We start from the raw sequence: 21,152 nt of genomic DNA on the forward strand, positions 1-21,152 counted from the left end.
TAGAAGGAAGAGTGGCGGTGTCATAGAAGTTTAAACCCCTGCAGTCAGGGAACAGGTCGTGAGTGCACGCTCATCATGCTTCACACAATCAATAGCATAATCTGAGAAACGAGGGAACCAGTTGGAAGCGGAGTGGCCGCCGAAAACAACCAGCAAGCTTAACCTTAGTCACAGTTACTTTTGTATGTTTTATCAAGTTGCTATTTTGGACAGAATTCTGATGTTTGAATTGCTAAACAGTCATTTATATCTGTCAGCGGACATATTTCTTCTTCTCCCCCCCGTAAGTGAGGCTTTGATGGATCAAGAGCAGACCGTGTTGTAAGAACCACTCGGGGAGCTGAGAGAGGTGAGAGAAGTGGCGAGGAATGTGATGAAACCAGGGGACAAAAATACTTTCCCCATCATTTTTCCTCACAGTCAGACCCCCGCCCCACTGTGCAGTTAAACAGGCACACAAGGTTCAAGATCAGTGCAAATCAAAGTGTTATTTTGTCCCCCTCCCACCCTGCTCGCCCTCACCCCGTGTTCTGCTCCAGTGCCCCTTTACAGCCGTGCCACGCGGCTCAGTGTCCCTGCCATCGCTCTGCAGTTCGGAGGATAATATCACGCTGTTTATTCTTTGAAAAGGTACTCTCCTGTGAGACGCAGAGAAAACACACTAACACCAACTGGCACTTAATTCTGCAGGCTCCCTATCGTTGCCAACTATGCAGCCAGAGAGGGGGGCCGCGGGGGTGTATTGTGTCGGAGGTGGTGGGGGTCAGTGGGGTTTCCTGACAGGAAGTGGAGTCTAACTGAGAGGGGAGAATCAGACGGGAGACTCCTCAAAAAAAAAAAAGAAAAAGAAAAAGTGAGTGGCTTTTAATTTGGCTCCCGGCCGTTTTTTTACTACAAGCTGGCTTCAAGTGGCTCGAGACTGGAGGGCCTCAAGTGGCATAGATGGTTGGTTATTTATACACAGCATATAATCATGTTTCAAATGAATGAATTTCCCCGACAGAGGCCTCTCCTCCTGACAGGTAAAGAAGCATTACATTAACGGTGTCTGACAGGTCCCACGTTTTAGGATCTTGGAATGTATTCTTATGTTTCTCTCCCCCTACTATCTTCTCCCCACTCCACAAATCTGGAGTGAGCATTCACTTCCCTGTATTTTCGATCTAGCTGCATAAAGATGACTGTTGAAATCTAACAGTTAGGTCTGTCCTGGTTCTAGCTCTGTGTCTGCTCTCATGTCATTTGAAGATTTTTTTTTTTTTTATCATTATTAAATCTCTGAGTTATAAAACAAATGACATAAAAACAACGCTGCACATTCACAAATATTTATACATCTGGGAAAAATTGCGCTGCGTTATGATTGTTTTCTTTTTTGTAAATATAGCTTTTTGAACGGTCTAAATCCCAGCCCGCATTCCTAGCCAGCAGGATGCCGACCGCTTGCCTGCAGAAAATATTTAACATTTGCTTCGAGGAAATTATGATTCGACAGAAAGCTGTCTGACGAGTACAGCGTTTAAAGACAAATTTGGTACGGTCTGATTCTGCTGCATCTTTCCCCACCTGTCTGTGTTACATTCACAACAATGGGACACCGATTTTTAAACGTACTTAGTACAACACACACAAAGTAGTTAATCCAACGTGGCAGCAAGCCACCTGATCTGATCTGGGAGGCAAGTGAAACTTTGTGCAATCAATATTTAATTCATAATAAATAATGACAATGTAATGACTATAGAATAAAGACAGCTGTCTTTGCAGCAGTGGCACAAACAATAATAACACTCAAAAACACAAGGGGTGGGGGGGGGAGTTGTCTGTTTCACTTTAAGGCCAAACATATGTGCTATGATATCCAAACATTTCTGCTGTATGAAATGTTTTCATGCTGTTGACTTGTAACATCAAAGAAGAAATAGCCTAAACTCCATCCCAGTTATGAGAACAGTGTTTTCATTGATCTCTATGAATCAGCTGAATGATTTAATCACTATGCATTATTTTGTTAGTCTTCTAAATTAGATGTCTTGTTCATATTCACATTTTTATTTTCCTTAAAACAGTGTATAATTTCCCAACAGACAAATAATACACTTTTACCCACCCTACGATCATACAGTCCATTCTCAAAACAGGAGCAGGAAGAAGTCAACTTATAAAGGACAAGACAAGAGACAAACATGTCTGTTCTGCTCTCACTAAGAGAGATGATTATCCCAATGATGACGTTTTGCTAGAATTAAAAAAAAAGAGATCAACTGTCAATAAACATTATTCAGAAAAAGTCTTTATATAGGTCAAGTTTTTCAATGACAGTTTATTGTGCTGTAAAATTATACGAAATGTTCTCTTATAGTAAATTACACAAAAAAGTTTAAGGTTCTCGTTAGAATGATGAAATAACAACAGAAGAAAAATCCAGTGATGAAATTGGATGAGGTGATGATTTCATTCTTCAATCAGAGCTGAACATCTGTTTCTTTTGGAGCAGAAACGGCTGCACAGTGTTTCAGTATTCTCATGCTCCTGCATCACTGAAATCCACTGACATTAAACTGACTAAACTTTAAAAAGCGAGGGGATGAAATACTGCAGGCTCAAATGTACTGTATCCCACTTAAATATACTTCTCATGCCCAGCTCAAGTCTCCTAACATGTTTTTGGTTTTGTCTGTTTGGTGTACGGGGGGGTTTACGTCCTGTTTTTTCACTCTGTGTTAGTGTAGCCATGTAAGTGTGAGTCCATAAAGCTGTCGGGGACCCCGCAGTGTAAATATTTTGACATCGGTAAATATTCGCCCAGTTGTGAATTTGATCACGCAAACACCAATACGAGTGTCTGTTTTTCTTTAAGCAGATACCATCTGAACACACATGTGGATTGTTGATTGTTAAGCGTGCGCGCGCGCGCGCGCACACACACACACACACACACACACACACACACACACACACACACACACAGACAAAGCAGCACGAATAAGCAAAACAATACTGAACTCCTGCACCGATCATTCAAAAGAACAATGATGAGTAACATATTTGATTTTAATGTTAAAAGTGTTTTTTTTGTTTTTGTTTTGTCTACTCATCCGTACACATGGGCTCTTTTTTTTCTTGGTCTTTGTATATGAACTGTTTTAAACATTTGGATCACACAGCTACAAAAAACAATTTCTTCTGTCTGTTCTCTAGTTTTTTTGCGGTCTTCAGCACACAAAGGTTTAATTCTGAGTGTCAAGATATGCCACCAGCTGCTATTGGTATGTCGCAGGAACCTCATAGCACAGTGACAGAAATATTTAAAGTCATTTAAGATGTTTAAAACATGTGCATTTTATTTCCATCAGCTTTGTCTTTGTGTCGTCTTGTAATCAAACTGTGATACTGTTCAAAAAAAAATATCAGTAGCTCTCAGCCTCTTTAATTTTGCTTCTGCTTCACTGCCACGTCTGACACGAGGATTTATGCTTTTGTCGTCTCATCTAACGTTGTATTCCCATAGCCTTTTTCAAATCAACAAATACTTGTGATTATGAGTGATGCCACTGAAAAGCGCTACTGACTTATTTATTATTTCGGGCGAGCCGAGACGTTTCTTTTTACGGTGTTGGAAAATGTTTTCCTTGTGTTGTGGCGAGCCTGACGTTTGAAAGGCGATTTTGCTCTGGAGGTCTGTGTTTTCTCACCAGCGGTAGTGGTATATTTAGATGTTGATTATGGATAATCAGCTGTAATGACGGAAGTGCATGGCATGTGTGTTTAGCCTCAATGCCATCATCATGGAACACGCAGACCAAACAGAGCTGTCTTATTGACTTCAGATTGAGACAGGCATTTCCTTGAGTAGATTCAAACTTTCGTTCGTACGCGCAAAAAAAAAAAAAAGTAACCAAATGTAGCCCCTGCTAGCTTAAACATTGGCAAAAATTTCCGATCAGGATCAAGGGGCAGCCCTCTCTCACCCTGCTATCGTCTGTTAGGAGGTCAGGTTAAAGGTGAGGGGTCACAAATGGCCTCTTGTATCTACTCATCAGGAGTGCTGTGGTCATGGCCCCTATTGCGGTCATAAAAGCTGTGACACCGCTGACCAGGGCAGCCAAAATCCAATATTCTATCACTGACCTGTCCCTGTTTCCTTTTTGTCGCCGGGAGATGTCCCTCAGATCAGGGTCATTGCTTTTTTAATTCAACTAGAAGAGCCATTTCTTAGCCCGTAATGACACCATTAGTCTTGCTATCACCTTTGTCTGCGTCCACCAAAACGCCAATGGCCTCCAGGCCGTTCGTCAAACCTAATTTAGAGCCGAAGCCCTTCCGAGCTGCAGTTTTGCGATAATCCTTTTATTTCTGCTGAAGAAGCTTTTAGTTTTAAATCCTGACGTTCCCGCTGCAAATTCCCAAGTATTTTTGAAAGAAATCACACGGAGGAAATTTTAATGTCACTGGTTTCCTGGTTCTCCAGAGAGTACGACTCTATTTACGGCCTCACTTCCTGTGGTGTTTATTTGAAATCCAGCTCGCACAGTCTGGCCCGCTCTGGAATATCCCCACAGCCACAGGCTAACACTCATGTTTAATGTCCTTCAACTACAGTCTATGCTTAAACTAGAGGGCCCCGAGGCTACTCTCACACATTTCCTCTAGAGCGAGCCTGAGCCGCAAAAACCCTCTGCCAGTACTCAACTCCAAAACGCTGTTTCCACTCCCAAGCCCGGACTTTTATTCCCTCTGTGCCCTCTTTATTTGGAATGTATTGTAAACACGGTCAATGCCAATATGGTCCTCCAGGACAAAAAGCAGCTCTGAATGGAGGTTAAGTGTTAGGTTGTTGTCTCTATGACGTGAAAGTTGGTTACAGAGTGACGGTGCGCAGGCGGTTTCAGAAGAATGGTTTGTCTTGGCTCGGCGCATGATTGGTTCCGATGGTTGTACATTTGTCGTGCTGAAAAGTTAAAACAAAAAAAAGCTTCACAGGTTTGAAAGTCATCACGTATGTACAAATACGTTTGGATGTGTATTAGAAGTTCTTGTAAATTGATCTTTTCCTTCCTCGTCGTAGCGCTGATATCCTCGTCCCTGTGGGCTCTATAGGTTTACTGAGAGGCCAGTCGCTACATAAACACGCAGTTTCCTCTATCAGCTCGACGGACGTTGACAGCAGAGTTAGAACGTTTACGCTCGGGTACGCATGCACGGATACGCGATGCATGTCTTTCACTTTTTTGGTTTTTGAGTTTCGCAACTCAATTAGAGCCTTAACTTGATTAAACAAGTTTGTTAAAATGAGGATTTTCTAAAAGCTTGTGTAAAAATGGTTGATGTCACCTCTCCTGAAATAACTGTCGCACATTCATCAACAAAATGACACATTTTAATAAAAGCTGAATAATGTGGAATGTAACCGTGACTTCAAGCTGTGATTAATGATTTTTTTTAAAGAGTAGTCCGGTACTTTAGGTCTTCCAACCTGAGGTTTTTCGCGCATATTTCTCCATCTCCCCTGAGAGGAAGAAGGGGAAAAAGCGCTGTGAGGTTCAGACAGGCCCCATGACCTTGTTGCTTTATTATTCTTTTGACGGTTGTGTTGGAGGTGTTGAAATATTGAACAGAACATGAGAGACGATGGCCGCTGAGTTTCCCTTCTCTCGTTGTCCCTTCGAAGTCGAGGATTTAAAGTCACACGCGGCTGCGGCTGGATTGTTTAGACTGACACCTTGAACCATAACGCTAGTCAAAGAGGAGGAAATTTGTGTATTTACTTGTGATAAATGTACTCTCAACACTGCTCTTTCACTCCTCTCCACGAGTTTGCCAGCTGATTATGTAGCTTGTGCTGACCAAAGCAGTCAGTGTGCCGTTTTATGAGGTTTCATTTCATAGTAGGGTCTCGTAGTGAAAGGAAAGTGTACACAAGTGTGGTTTTCTACAGGGTCCATTTATGAATAGTTTAGAGTTCATAAAGAATTTCACTGGAGGTGATTTTATGCAATTGTAAACTTGAAATATTTGTTTTGTCTTTACTGTGAATATGAATGCAAAGGAGAAGATTTTTGGCATTAGAAGCATTTGTAGATCGAATAGTATTGAGATTATTGTGATTTTTGAATATGTTGCAAATAATTGTGCAGCCCTCCCCTCAAGTTGCTAATCATCTGATCATAAACACTGTCCAGCGCATTCAAGAGGAGGTTTTGGACCAGATGCGCAAAATGTAACAGCCTTAATTCCTAACTTTTAATTCTGTGCGATAAGAGAGTGTGAAGTTGTCTCAGTGCAGTCATGGATATCGTGTGTTTTCCCTTGCAGGAATGGCAGAACTCCATCCAGAAGAATGCAGGTCTCGCCTTTATCGAGTTGGTCAACGAAGGCAGGTGGGTAACTCTGACCTGCTGAACGTCGTCCTTTCTCCGTGCAGCGGCACTTCTTCATTATCTTTCGAGCCACTTTCCAATTTCACCATTCCTGGATCGCGTCACAGTCTCTCAGGCACAGCAGATCCCCAAGGCCCTTGTGATGGGGTGGCTATTTAAGATTGTGGACAACAATCAATAATCGTGGGGGGGGGTGGAGTGAGGATGGAAGATCCTTGAGTTCAAGGCTCCATTCAATACCTGACCATCCCAGAGGGATTTGGGGAAAGGGGAGAGGTTAGGTAGAAGGTGACAGGGCCTGTGATCACTGGTTCCTCTGTGACACTTGGGAAATCGCTCTTGATTTCCCGCTGTCCCTCTGTCAGTTTATGCCTTTCTGGCTGAGCCTTTATCTGCCTGTAATCATCTCCTCTGTCTCCTGCTGTCTTTTGTTTTGTGTCTGTTTTTCAATTATCCCGACATATGAGCGTCCCCATCTCTTCCTAATAAGACGCTCTCCACATCAGATCCTCTTAGTCCTGGAACTTTCATCAGTTTCAGATTTAGAGGGCTGTGTTTTACATTATTGATCCTCAGTTTAAAGAATATGCATGAGCTAATCTACAGTAATGCTAATGATGCTAGCTAGCTAGCGAGTCCGTTGAGTTCTGTGGGGATGATAGTTGTAATCCACTTTAAATGGTTTGATCTTACAGAACCATGACTTCAGTCAGGGTCATACATGGGTATGCAAACTCAAGTCTGGTTTGTCTCTCTGTGGGAATTAAACAGTCATTTAAAAATGATTACAACATGATCTGTTGAACGTCAGATTTCCTACCAGTCTAACTAGCGATCGTTTATTTGATTAAATCCAGATTTTTATACTATACACAAGCAATCCACCATGAATGTGTTTTGTCAACGCCAAGTAATGAGCACTCATTAAAAAAAAGGCATTTGAAGGTATTAAATAGTCTTAAATTGTATTTAATAATGGTCTAACATATTTTTACTTGCCTTAGGCAGCAACTGTACTTGGCCTGTTATACACATATAAATCACTGTGGATTGCGCATGCAAGAGGCGTCCATCTTTGTTTGTGTGATCTGTCTCTACATTTAGCCTCAGTAGCTAGGAAGCTCATCGTCTCCTGGGCAGCTGAAGTTATTTAAAACAAAATCTTAGATTAGATAGTATTTTGTCGGTTAGTCCGTCCATTCATTTTCTATTACTTCTTTGGATCCACACAGTAATCAAATGAATTGACTCTGGATATGTTCATAAGTTACGTGCCTTGGTGTTGCAAAGGGATAACCACCATGGGACCTTATTTTAGAAGACATATGTTTGGTAGTGAAAGGCAAGAGACAAATCATTTTTTGATCCTGTTTGAATTGTGCCATGAACTAAACATGTTTGTCAATTTAAAAGATTATTTTTGAACTCAAGGTAAACTCACAAAAACCCATAACTGACACCTTGTAGAGCCGCTCCTGTATGTTAATTAGCTCACAGAACTGACTAACTCTCTTTTCACGTAACTGTGGCTGTCAGTGTGGTCAGATTTATTCAGATTTTCTTCCTTTTTAATGCTTTTTCTGTGCTGAGGTGACAGCCATGTTTGTGTTGTTGACATGTTGAGCGAGGCGGTGTCATTCACAGAGCAAAACTAAATGGTATTTTAGTATCTTTAAAACAAAGTAAACTTTCTCGCCTTGCAAAATGATCTTTTAAATGGACAAACATTATGTGATTCATGACACAATTGGTATTAAAAGACATTCATATAGCATTAAAAAGGTCTTAAAAAGTCATTATAATAGTTTATAGTCTTTATGATATAATATAGTATGATATAATCTATATTTATTTACCTTCTCTCACAGGGTCTTAAGAGAGGATTTAAAAGCAGGAAAAGGGCTTTTAAAAATACCATAAGTCTTTTTTGTCCATATGTACAGTCTTAAGCGCAGAGCTCCATAAAGAAGGTCGGTGGCTCGGTTATTGATAGCGGGGCCTCGACGGGGCCATATAGGCTACAGAGGCCCCAGTACCTCCGCTCCCCTGCTGCCCTGTGCTGAAACAGCAGGCTTAGGTTACAGTCATCCCCTGGCCCCAAAACCCCCCTCCACCCCACAGTCAGGCCCGGTCTGCCCCATCCCTCCTCTCTGGCCCCTAGTCTGTTATTGTTCCACTTTGCACAGTCCTGACCTTTAGGGCTGTAGAGACGTTTCTCTGACCTGCACACACACACAGACACACACATAACATGCATGTTTCATCAACGCTGATAAGAAGAGGGAGGTAGACTACATATGTAACAACATGGGCAGAGATCCTCCCTCCTGTCAGATGCATATCATTAACAAATCAATTAGCACCTGCACCCCAGTTAGAGGGTCTATCTGGTTCGGTTTGGTTTTCCAAATTAGATTTTCTGCTTATTTTGCACGGCTCCTTCTCAGCATTTTATGGATATTACATGGCTGCTCCTTCCCCAGGTTACCAGATATCACACTGCTGAACAGATGTTTTAAATACGCCGAAGCTCAAGATTTTATGATATTGCTAAACATCTGTCTGACATTTTCCCCAACTATGACTGAAGTAAATTGACATCCACATGCCTTCGTATAAAAAGTTTGAATAATGATTGTAAGTACATGTATGCAGTTTTTCCAGTGAGCTGATGTCCATCTGCGCTCTCCTTAGGCTGCTGAGTCACACCATGAAGGACCACCTGGTTCGCGTCGCTAATGAAGCTGAATTTATCCTGAGCCGACAGAGGGCCGAAGACATCCATAAACATGCAGAGTTTGAGGTAAGACGCGGCACAGTTCTGGCACAGACACACGAACATGAGAACGAAATGACCACTGACATAATTTTAGATGTAGGAAAACATTAAAGTTGATCCACATATATGTATATTGTTTTACAGTTGATTGATTGCAGCCTAAAGATGCAAACAGAAACAATACCCTGCAACGTTAGGCTGAAATTTGTAACTTTACAAACTGGTGTGACCTGCAGACCAGGTTATGAGATTGCATAAAAAATGATTGTCAGTTAGACAGTAATGCTGTTGTCAACCTTGTTTGACTCACCAGATATAGGCTGTGCATATGAGCCTAAAATTTGCCAACTATTCCAGTTGGCATACTCTATGCTCTATGAATGAATGCAGATAAAGCTTTTTGTCTGCAGTATTAACCCTAACTAGCAGTTGTTACCCTTACTTTTGGTGGGATTTAGCTAATTTATGCCTGAGCTCCCCTTCCCAGGTGCAGGTTCTCCCGACAGGTGCTAGCCCCTCAGAAGATTGAGCAAAGATAATGCGATCAGTGAAGTATTCCAGCGCAGGATTTTTGTGGCAAAGAAAATGTTCATCAAGCATAACCTTATCCGTCTAATGTTTATCCTTTGAGATCCACTGGGAGTTGATGCTTGCTAAGTTTGGACAATCAGGTCTGTTTGTAGACTTGAGTCCATCGCACCTTTGACTCCTTTGATGGAAATGTTGAATCGCTGATATTCCAGTCAGTGAGGGCACAGAGGAGCTGATCCAATGACTACTTTTAACTTGTCCGTCAAGCTTTGCGATCCGTCACAGCAGACCTAGAGGATAAATGTTTACTTTTCAAACATAACCCCGTGCTAATCGTGAACACACACACAAAAAACACATGGACTCACTGAAGTCGTTTGAGGTTGGAGATCACGCTTGGCACATATGACTAACCAAACATCATGTAGTGTTAATTTATCCCCGTGCCTCTCCGTCTAGCTGCTGCCTTGCCCCTGAAACATAAGTTCTCCCCCTCCTCTTCCTACCAGCTCTCAGCACAAATGTTGCCATTCACGTATAACTGCCGGGCCAACTCTACCCTGACCCATGGGCACCCTTCGTTGCCCCTTTCCCAGTCAAACTCTGCTGAACTCCTCCCCTCTCTGCTTTCTAGATCTCACCAAAATCATTTCCTGTCCTGCTGAGATCCTGTCCATTATACTCCCGCTGGGGGTGTATTTTGCCAGTGACAGGGATATGGCATTCTCCCCTCTCTTCCATCCCTCCCTCCTTCTCTCCCTCATTTCTCAGGAACCTGCCAGCACTAAAAGCTGCAGACAGACCTGAGAGGTGCTGGCCTGAAGGGCCGACTGTGTGTAAACCCACCACCTCCACCCCCGAGCCTCGGCCCCCACTTTGCAGTAAAAATGTGATGCTTTTTTTTAAGGTTCAAGGAAGGGTCTCTGTTACATTCGGGTAAAGTGAAGTCCCTAAAGAGTGCTGAAAGTCAATCAGAGGGTTGGAGGCACAACTCTTGCACATCAAAGTTTTGTCAGTGATTGCTATGTTTTGCTCTCTGTCTTGGATGGGCTGCTTTTCTGCGTAATCGTCATCTTGTTCTTGTGAAGCCAGTGTCAGTCATCTGACCAGTATTATCTGACATGATCTGTCCTTATCATTATCAACACAGACTGTTGGAGTACGATTTAGTTCTACTAGACCTTTTTTTCTGCTGCATGTCCGTTTCAAGAAATGGAGCACAGCATTTGTGCTCTTGCAGAAGTTAACATTATGTCGGGGTTAGACAGCTGTCTTCATCTGACACAAGTAAAAATGGCTCAGTATGTTGCCTGACTGGCAGACAGACAGACTTGGCAGCCAGTTTGCACACAACAGCCTCGAATGATCCTGCTCTGCCGCGGCCTCTTGCTGTGGCTGCAGGCCAAACACTCTCCGAGAAATGGAGAAGGGATTGGGACATGGTTACACACAATCCCAGGTATGAGTCCCTGATTCCACTCTTAGCATTCTGACATTTGGCAATGCAGGTAACAGACTGATTGTCCCAAGCTCTCCAAATTGTATTCATTGTTTAGATTTTTTAAAATTTTTTAAAATCCAGTTTGTTTGTTCTAGCTGAATTTTCTCTACAAAGGTTATTTAAAAACAAAACCTCTATACTCTTATGGTAAATACCGATACAACACTGGAATCAAATTGGGTTTTGGTATCTTGCCCAAAGACGCTTCGACACGTAGACTGCAGAGTCTGGGAGATGAACCACTGCCTCTCTGATTGGTGGATGACCACTCTACCCATCCTTATTCGTAAATCTACCTTATGTCTAGACAACAAGAACTGCACATAAGCTATTTAACTAAAATAATTCAAGTCCTGTTTTCACCTTCTGCTTTTCGCCTGTATATTTGTTGGTTGGTTGGTTTGTCAGCAGAATTTCACAAAAAAAACTACTGATGCAAATGCCCCATCATGCAATGTTAAAAAAAAAAAAAAAAAGTGAGGAAGAATGTCTGCAACATTTGTGTTAATTTCTCAGGGAATGATGGATGGATTTTTTTTGTAAAATAGTGCAAATGACAGCTGAGAGGGAGACATCATCTGTTTTCTGAGCTCTTCTTATCAACCCTGCTCTCTGCAGAGTCATTTGTCTTATATGTCATTGTGGGCCTATATTAATACAATACTGTATGCAGTGAAATAGGTTCAGTTTGTAACATTTCCAAATGAAGCAGCATTATTAGTTTCATGGACTGTCACTCAATTGGCTGCACAAATACAACTAATGGAAAGTTATAGCTCTCTATTTGAAACTTGCTCTGCCTTTTGCAATCTCCCTTAATCAGATACCCACCACAGCTCGTCCCAAACTATGTTTCCCAATTGAATTCCCCACTTAAATGCAGTTGCTCCTCAGTGACCTCTGAGAAGGAGTGAACCCCTGATAAGTCTTGCTCTGATATTGCTGTATTGATTTTTGCCTCCATACAAGCTCTGCTTGAGCCTGCTGGAGCCAACGGTTTCATTTTGCACTACCACAATAAAAATAACAGGCCAATGAAACATCCCCCCTGAGGCTGGGGGTGCAGGGTTTTGAAATAATTTTCAGCTATGTCCTAGTTTTTTTTTTTTTTTTTTAAGTGTTGTTCCTCTGTATTGTGTTGTGGTGACAGTCTGGGTTGGGTTATTGTTTTGAGAGAAATAAAGCTGAAAATAGGCGTCTAAAATGACTCATTTAGGATGTCATTGTGTTCGACTGGAAGAGAGGAGGTTTGCTAAATCACGCAGCATCAGCTGCATCCTCCCTCACAACGCTATTCTGCATTAGGTAGCTGCTGTTGTAGTTAATCTTCAGCAGCAAATTCCCAGAAAGGGGAATAATTCAGCACATAAAAGCAAATTTATGTTTGCTCCTTGTCAGACTTCATATCCTTGTGAAGGCAGTGATGGAGAATTTAGATACCCCTTTGCCTCAGAGACGTAACATATGCTTTCGCTGTCTCGCCGTCTCTCTCTTCTTTTCCCTCACACTCTCACTAGCTCTCTGCGGGACAGAATTGAGTTATCTTTGGCCCTGAGAGTAAGTTATTACAGTGGGCTTAGGGTGAAACAGATGAAGATAACTAGGGAGAAATCCAATTACCTTTTAGGGTTCTCTATCTAAGAGGATCCTTAATGTGAAGGAGATCTGCAGATCGGATGCTGCTGCCCGGCACAGCAAGTGATAGACTCTGATATCTTCCAGGGGAGACGGAAGGAGATGGAGCCCGAGAGATAGAAAGGAGGAGAGAGAAATCGAACTCCCTCTTTTTATGGGGTTGTTCATTAGGGATGAAATGTGGTGGGCTCAGGGGCACAAGGGCAGATAAGAAGGTCCAGATAGGGAAGAGTGAGCAAGACCCAAGTCATTCCCATTCTTTCTTACTCATTCCTTCTGCTCAATCTTTTTCTTTTTTTTTTATACATACCCCCTTGATTCATCCCCTCCTGTTATATGGAGTAATTGAATTGACTGTCTGAGAGATCCCGTGAAAGCCAGACGATAGCAGCTAATTAGCGCTTGGCGTCATTGTCTCCCCTCTGCTGAGCTTGTAAAACGATCCGGTCCTTCTCCTCACGTTAATGACATTAACATTGAGCTGATGCTCATTATGTTCTATTATCATAGCACCAGTCTCTGGAAACTTGTGCATCACGGAGCTCAGTATCACAGGGAGAGCTTTGGCTTGATTGTACTGTAATACTTTAAGTTATGTCCAGAGATTACCCAATTTAAGATATTACAAAACATCCTGATTGAAATATAAACAGCAGGCAGATCAGTTGAATTACTCCACAAAAAACTCTTAAAGAGAATTACTTTTATTGTTAAAACAGAAGCAATTTGCTGCACAAAGGTTACACACACACACGAAGAGCCAGAGAACCACAACTCCCAAAGGCTATTTACACCACATCACAGCACTCGGAGTGATAGCTGCCACCAACTGTAGCTTGCTGTCATGTAGTTGTCGCAACTGTAATGTAGTATGTCAGCAGGGCTGGATGCCCGGACACCTCATTATGTGCAAAACTGCTGTCAAGAGAATGAGAGAAGAAAAAAAACAAGGAACATGTCTATATTTGTTATAGCATTGTTGCACAAACCACCAGGATGTCAGTCCTTTTTTAAAAAGGCAAACTAGAGTAAGAAATATCATCTAGTGTGAGGAAAGAACTCCTCGAGACTGAATCAGAATTATGTTTATTGCTAAGTAGGTTTTCACATGTAAGGGATTTGCCTCTGTCTTTTGGTGCTTAACAAAAAACACGGTATGAAAAAATATAAATCAAGATGAAAGCAAGCGGTGCAAGTTGAGAAGCATAAATGGATAAAATGATATGAATAACATTTGAGACTAGAATGGCACTCAGTAGAGAGCATACCTCTGCCAAGGCCAAACAGTTCTCTTTAATTCAATCAAGCCTAATCCAACATACATATGTATTTAAAAAAAATCCACTAGACCTATTTTGTATTTTGATCTGAATCAAATACTCACTCATAGATACCAGCCAGACAATTAAGCTAGATTTTATTCATCAAGATCCATGCATTAGTAGAAATAAGTTTAATACCATTGTCAAAGCGAGCAAACAACAAATGCACACTGGCACGGAAAATAAAAAAAGCAAAAAACAATATGTACAATTTGGCCACTATTTAAATTAAGGAGAGTTCGACAGTTTTGCAGGAATGCGGACAATTTTGACCAGAGCATGTGCATTCACTGTAATAATTTAATACACATTTTTGCTATGAGCAAGATGGAGTCCTAGAGATGTTAGTGTGGGTTGATTTTAGTCTCAATGGACTGGAGCCTTCTGCCAGAGGGAGATGTCTCCAAAAGTTGGTGCTCATGGGTGGGAGGGGTCAGCCAGAGTCTTACCCGTTTGCCTTCAGGTCCTGGAGGGATGGCAGATTGCAGCTGATCCCTTGTCCTTGGCAGTGGCAGCAGTGTGCCAGATGGTGGTAGAGGAGGTGAGGTTGGACTGAATGATGGCAGAGTGCACCATCACAGTCTTTGGCAGGTTGAAGTTGTTCAGCTACCACAGGAGTCACATCCTGTACTGGGCTTTGAGGGAGCTGATGTTCCTGTGTCACCTGAGATCTTGGATGATGAAGGTGCCCGTTAAGTTCAAAGACTGGCGATGGTGTATGAGTAGTTTGGCTCTTTCCGTAGTCCACATACCTTTTTGGTAGATACTTATTTATTAATTTTTTGACTGTCTTAGACTGTTTCACTGATGACACCAGGAGGAAGAAGCGTAGAATTGGTGCAGAAGATGGTTGGAACAGCAGTCTCAGTCCCACTCCCTTCTCTGTGTAATGAAGTCCCTAGGCACCTCCTCTGCAGCTGCCATCATTATGTCTGACCAGCTAACCTCGAAAAATGACTTTACCCGACAGTTTGCTTTGATACAGTCTCTTTATAGAGCAGGAAAATATTGCCTTTTGTTATTTTATTTCTTTTTTTCCCATGAGCAGCTAAAGTTAAGCCCATAATTCAGAATAAACACATTTTTTAGCTCACGCTGAGCAGACTTAAGTGTGTTGTGTTATGTGGCATTTCCCACAACCTGAGCATGGTGTCACTACCCTGTATTCATGATTTCAGGCAACGGTCAATCCAGGGGACGTGTATTTTTCATCTGGTCGCGTCCTTCCTTCATTTGACTATTTTTCACCTCCAGACGACAGTTTAACACGTATGATTTTTCTTGTGGCATGACCTTGAAGCTGAGCTGGAGTGTGATGTGGCGGGAGGAGGATGCGGTTTTGCAGAGAAAAGAGGTTTCTGGGTAGGAGAGATGAAGAGGCTGCCAGCTGAGCAGGGTGACCAGTCCATTAAAGATCAGCCACAGACTGTGTGAGGGGAGGAGCAGGAGGGAGGAGGGAGAAGGAGGAGGAGGAGGAGGAGAGAGATACTTTGATAAGTGTTGCGCCTGCGTTAACCTTGATGGCCGCTAGCAATGGGCCGGTGCCAGCAGCAGGGATCTGTTTCAACTGGATTAGATTATTTTTTTTTCCGTCTGTGCTCCAAGAGAGGAGGGGAAAAAAAAAATCAATACTTGGGAGCACGGCATGACAGGGGCATCATTTCAGAATTGAAGTGGCTGTCAGGCATTGTCATTTGGTGACTTTTGTTCGCCATTGTACTTTTAAGCCCTCATTTTTCTCCCCCTCCTCTTCCCTTCACTCGTTTCTTCCCTAGCCCATTGTCTGAATTCCCCTGGTGACATTTTATGTTGCAATTTGAAAACTCGAGGGCAAGAGATCAAGTGCACGAGAATCTCTTTGAAACCAATTGGTGGACTGGTTCAGCATCTACTTTTGTTTAGCGACCCCCATCCTCCTTTTTCTCATTTCATCCTCTTGTCTCCCTAGACCTCCATTGTGCTCCAGGAGGAATTTATTTGTAGTGTATTTGCATTCTTTGATACCAGACAAGGACGAGCCTGATGTCTCGCCTTCCTCTGGACAGTTTCTCTGCCCGTTTGTAAATGAAACCCTCTGGGAGCGCTTGTCGACGGATGTGAGAAATTGGAGATTCTCGCAGAGCGATAGCCCAGCCTTGGAGAGTGTGCAGCCCTGATGTGCCACCAGTGTCAAGACATTGCAAATCAAACACTTTAATAACATCTCTGCTGCTTTTGTTTCTTCCCCCTGTTCTCCGACAGAACCTCGAGACCCTGGTTTTGTCAGTTGGCTCGTTGAAGGCTCGCTGTGGCGCGGCACCGCCGCTAGACCTCTCTCTGTCACTCTAATTGATAAACATAGGGCTGATATCTTGTAATGAGCCTCCATTCTCCAGCCTATTACACTGGTTAACCCTCTCAACCCAGCGAGGGAGAGGAGGAGGGGGAGCCGAGGCATCGTCTGACAACAACCACAGCATTTAGATAAGGCTGACACTGTTACAACACCACCGGCATTGTGAAACTCTTCCCCTCGTTTCCCGTGCTTATTATTTGTAGAATCAGCACAGCAAAAACTTGAGCCGGCGATGGTGCTAACGAGTTTTAGAGATTTAACAGATAGCTCATTTGCGTGTTATGCTCTTGTCTGAAAGAGATTCAGTAATGTTATTAGAATGCATGCGTTCCAAAAGCTTTGTCTCTGAACGTCTCCGTTTTCCTCCATTATGTGATTTTAGAGATGATTATGGTTCTTTCCACTCCCTAGTCATTCCCTTAGCAACCCGTTTCCTCCCAAAACTTCAACACACATCCATAGTTATTTATTTGAACCGTTGATGAATTATGGGAGACACGACTCAGTGTAATTGACTCGATTAATGCCAGCCATTATCATTTCGTCTTCACCAAGCTGTCTCCTCGGGCAGAGCAGGCACTCGCGCCGGCTCGACCCTGTCAGCCAGGCCATGTAATGGAAGGTGCTGCCCATGATTACAGTGTCGCAAGTCATAACGGTCTCACTGCCAGCGAGTTGTGCCCTGGTGACTGTCTGGGTAGGAAGCTAACAGAGCACAGCCCCTTCTCTTCAGCTGCCCTCGTTTAACTTTGTGAATGAAAGTGCTCGCGTGTCTTTTTTAGGGCTGTTTTCTTGTCAAAATATGCACACGGACTTCTTCAGTCAGTCCAGAAGAGGCATGTTTCTAATTGCAAATGGGAACAGATACGTTTTAATTTACTTCTTATGTTTCTTCAGCATTCCTTGAAAGGAAAGAGAGAGCAGTTTGTTTGAAAATAGTCCAAAGGCTCCTATTTAGGTTCTGCCTTTTATCCTGTCTGTTGATGGCAGAGAACATAGGCCGATGCCAGCTGGGAGATTTAGTTATTCGCTTTAACCTTCATAATAACATAACATAATAAGTCCTTCATAATAGCCCTGCATATTCTCTGACTTCACATCAACGGAATGACCCCCAGAATTAACAGTGACTTGTCTTTTCCACTTACAAGCAAATCCAACTTTGGATTTTAATGGCACTACTTATGTGTTCAGCTTTTTTGGTTGTTGTTTTAGGGGTGAGACTGTGAATTTGGCCTTTTCTCCTGCCGTCGACTTTGGCTTGGGATATGAGGAAAGCCTATTACAGCATGGAGGGTTTGGGTGTTTGGGCAGGCTCAACACACAGGTGATGAAGTGTTTGTTTATGGTTATGAGTTTGAACCCAGCGCTGTTGATTAGTACTGCAGACTTTACGCGTCTCAGACAGGGGCAGATGGAAATGGACTTTTTATAGGTGTGCTACTTACATCTGTTTAAAGGACGGAAATCCACATAAGCAAATGGATCATTTCTACTTTTACTACATGTATAAAATGTTTTTGTCCCAGACTGGCGTATTGTTAGCCGTTATGAAATATAACAAACCGTGTCTTACGCAATAACATGATACTGAGCATAGCTGCAATTGGAGCATTTTGAACACCATCGTCTCAGTCCCCTACCTTTGGTCCGGGTTTTTTCCGGCTAGCCTTCAGTGCCACTGATCAAGATTAATGGACATGCAACTCACACTCACACTCACACACACAGCAAAGCAAAGCAAAGCAAAGCATTCTCTGGTCGAACATTTCAAACACTTACTCAGAAATTCCTTCTCCGTACTCCCTTTACTTTGCTCGTTCCCGGGTCATCCCGCTGGAAGGTCAAGGCCCACTTTAATGTCACACAAAGAGACACACATTGATAATTAAGGCCCGGCAGGCTGCAGAAAAGCCCCTCTAATGTGATTTATACCTATAGATTTTCTGTCAGATATGAAATGTTGTCGTTCAAATTGAAGAGGAGGACCCATTATAAAGCGCTTTACTGGTAACTTTGGAAAAGCAGGTTGCATTTGTTCAGTTAATACTTACTGTGTTACTGTTGTACCAATGGGTGAGTTTAAGGTTAATTTGATAAGGAGGGTAATACACATCTGAAGCAGCGTTAATAATTGAATGAGGTTTTGTTCTTAATACCGCAGCCATTTACTTCAGCTACAGGAGCAAATACAAATACACGACTGCAAGCCTGATGATCTGTATAGCTCTCAGTGCTATACATAGCACATGTTTTTTTCCCTCTTCCTCTCCTCCTGCTCACCTTCAGTAAGAATATAACTTTGAAACATTTGTTTTCAAAGTAAGCTGTGAGTTTGCAATTGATATTGAATCTGAAGCAGAGATTGGGAATCAGCACTCTATCTCAAATTATCTGTATTATTTTCAGAAGGTGTTTTTACTTTTAGCATCGCCGCAGAGTTCAAAGGCCCATTCTGATAACAAATTCTGACAGAGAAAAATGTCCTCCCTGTGCATTGTGGGTATCGTGTGATTTGGTGTGCCGGAGGGCATTAGTAAATACGTGTCCACTGTTATTAATCAACATGACATGAGGACAGAAATGACCCTTTTCATTTGGTTCCACTCAGAGTTTCTGTACGTGAAAACACTATTGTGCTCGAGACTCTATTGTTCCTTCCTATAGATCTGTTTTTGTACACGTTGGTTTCAAGATGCTAACTGATTTTATGATTTATGTATGTACTGTAAAATCCATTCCCTTGAAACATTTGTGCATGTGCTTGCGATGTATACACTTGCAAAATGTGTCATGTGTTTGTCCCTCTTTCCTCTGCAGTCTAACTGCGCTCAGTACGCAGCGGAGAAACGAGACGAGGAGAAAATGTGTGACCACCTGATCCGAGCCGCCAAGTACCGCGACCATGTGACAGCAACACAGCTCATCCAGAAGATCGTCAACATCCTGACTGACAAACACGGAGCCTGGGGAAGCTCTGCTGCAAGGTAAAACCAAACCAACACTCAAAACAGAACCTTTTAACCATTCTAATTTGGGACATTCTTACATTATTGAGTTGTCATACTTTAAGGTAAGATGGTCGTTAGGCTTTATGGTTGTCATGAAACCAGAATTTTAATGTTAGATGCTATACTTGTTACTTCTTTTGATACCATGGCTAAAAGAAAAGAGGCCTAGGCCCACAACATAGGATTGTGCTTTTTAGATAATTAATTTAGTGTTTTTTGGAATTGGAAAAATAATACAATTTTAAGATTTGATATCAGAAAGCTAATGGTATCACTTTCTATGAATTGTCTGTAATGCATTTTAACATATTACAAACATACTTACATAATGTGTTATAATGTGCCTATAGCGCTGTACTTTAAAGGTCAGTTATCAATCCACCATAACTGCTGGTCACAAGCTGGTTTTAAGTCAGTACATGTTGCCATATTTTGCTTTAAATAAAGTCAACGCAACAACAGCACACAAAATGTGTAATTATTATTTTTTTACCACCATAGAATTGACTATATTTTAATGCATGAAAGATGTTAGCATAACAATGAGTCGTGGTTATTGTTGGAAAGGATTATGAATATTCATAAGTGCTTATAGCTATGACAATAAAGCATTATAGACACATTACAGTGCATTATGTGTATGTTCATTATGTGCCATAATGCCTTGTGAGCATGGGCTTTACAGAAAGTGTTACCAAAGTATCGATGGCGACAACATTATCAGACTTTATCACGAAAAATGTGGGGGAAAATCATGTCTTGAGGATGACATGGCTTTCACACGTATACAAATAATGCATTTCACATTATGCCCATGTTTAATCACTCCTTACTACATAGCACTTTTTTTATTACTGAATTGTTTTGTAAATGCACGGTTGTGTTTTGTTCTCACCAGGATATTTTAGACGGTAGGTGAAATATTGTATAGAAAAGACTTTAATCAAGAGGACGCACCTGTCTCTTTTTTTTCTTCTTTCTTTATGAACCGCGTTCATCGCATGTAATTTTCTCCGCCTGAAATTATTCAAACCACTGTAATCGTTTTAATCTCATCATAATCTTTTCTCATCCCCCAATACTCATGACTTTGATTAAATTAGATTTGCAAAGGTGAAAATGTCAGCTGTGGGTTGAATGATGCATTGACTCGAGAGAGAGATGAAAGCCATTTAAACAGCTCCGCTCCCATTAAGAACAGAGGGAACCCAATCCTCTGTGTTTGTTTCGCCAAATAGGCAGCAGAATCCAGCGCAGCTATTCCCTAATGATGGCTGTTTGTGCAGGTAGTGTGTAATGGTGAGCTGGAGAGACGGCCGCTGGCTCACGCTTGTTAGGCTGAACCAAGTCTCCAGAGACTCGTCTGGCGAGGGTTAGTTTGCTGTTGGATCAGGAGTCTATCTCTGGCTGCCTTTGTTTTCCTTTTCTCTTATATCAGGATGCGGTGTATTATTTGTCATATTTTTCTTCCCTTGATCCCATCTGCATCCCTTTCTTATTTTTTTTCTGTTAGTCTCCATGTGTACTCACACAAGGCTGAGCTATTTACTATGGAGATTGTGTTCTACGAGCCCTGGCCAGAAAAGTCCCCCATTACCGGCCCTTTATGCCGTCGCGCTATTGATGGTTTTCCTAATGGCTGCCGATGGGCGCAGGGA

The 21,152-nt window shown here is 42.1% G+C and overlaps 1 protein-coding gene across 3 annotated transcripts in view; it reads left to right on the plus strand.

Annotated features, from left to right (window-relative positions):
* The window catches only part of lrba (LPS responsive beige-like anchor protein), a 189,787-nt gene that overhangs the window by 71,669 nt on the left and 96,966 nt on the right, over positions 1 to 21,152 (plus strand). For all 3 annotated transcript variants that reach the window (XM_037098981.1, XM_037098998.1, XM_037098989.1), the window contains exons 34-36: positions 6,316 to 6,380; positions 9,075 to 9,183; positions 19,304 to 19,470. In XM_037098981.1, coding sequence (XP_036954876.1) covers positions 6,316 to 6,380; positions 9,075 to 9,183; positions 19,304 to 19,470 — 341 coding nt within the window. The remainder of the gene's footprint in view (positions 1 to 6,315; positions 6,381 to 9,074; positions 9,184 to 19,303; positions 19,471 to 21,152) is intronic.

Source organism: Acanthopagrus latus, chromosome 1 (assembly GCF_904848185.1).
Source record: "Acanthopagrus latus isolate v.2019 chromosome 1, fAcaLat1.1, whole genome shotgun sequence".
Lineage (NCBI taxonomy): Eukaryota > Metazoa > Chordata > Actinopteri > Spariformes > Sparidae > Acanthopagrus > Acanthopagrus latus.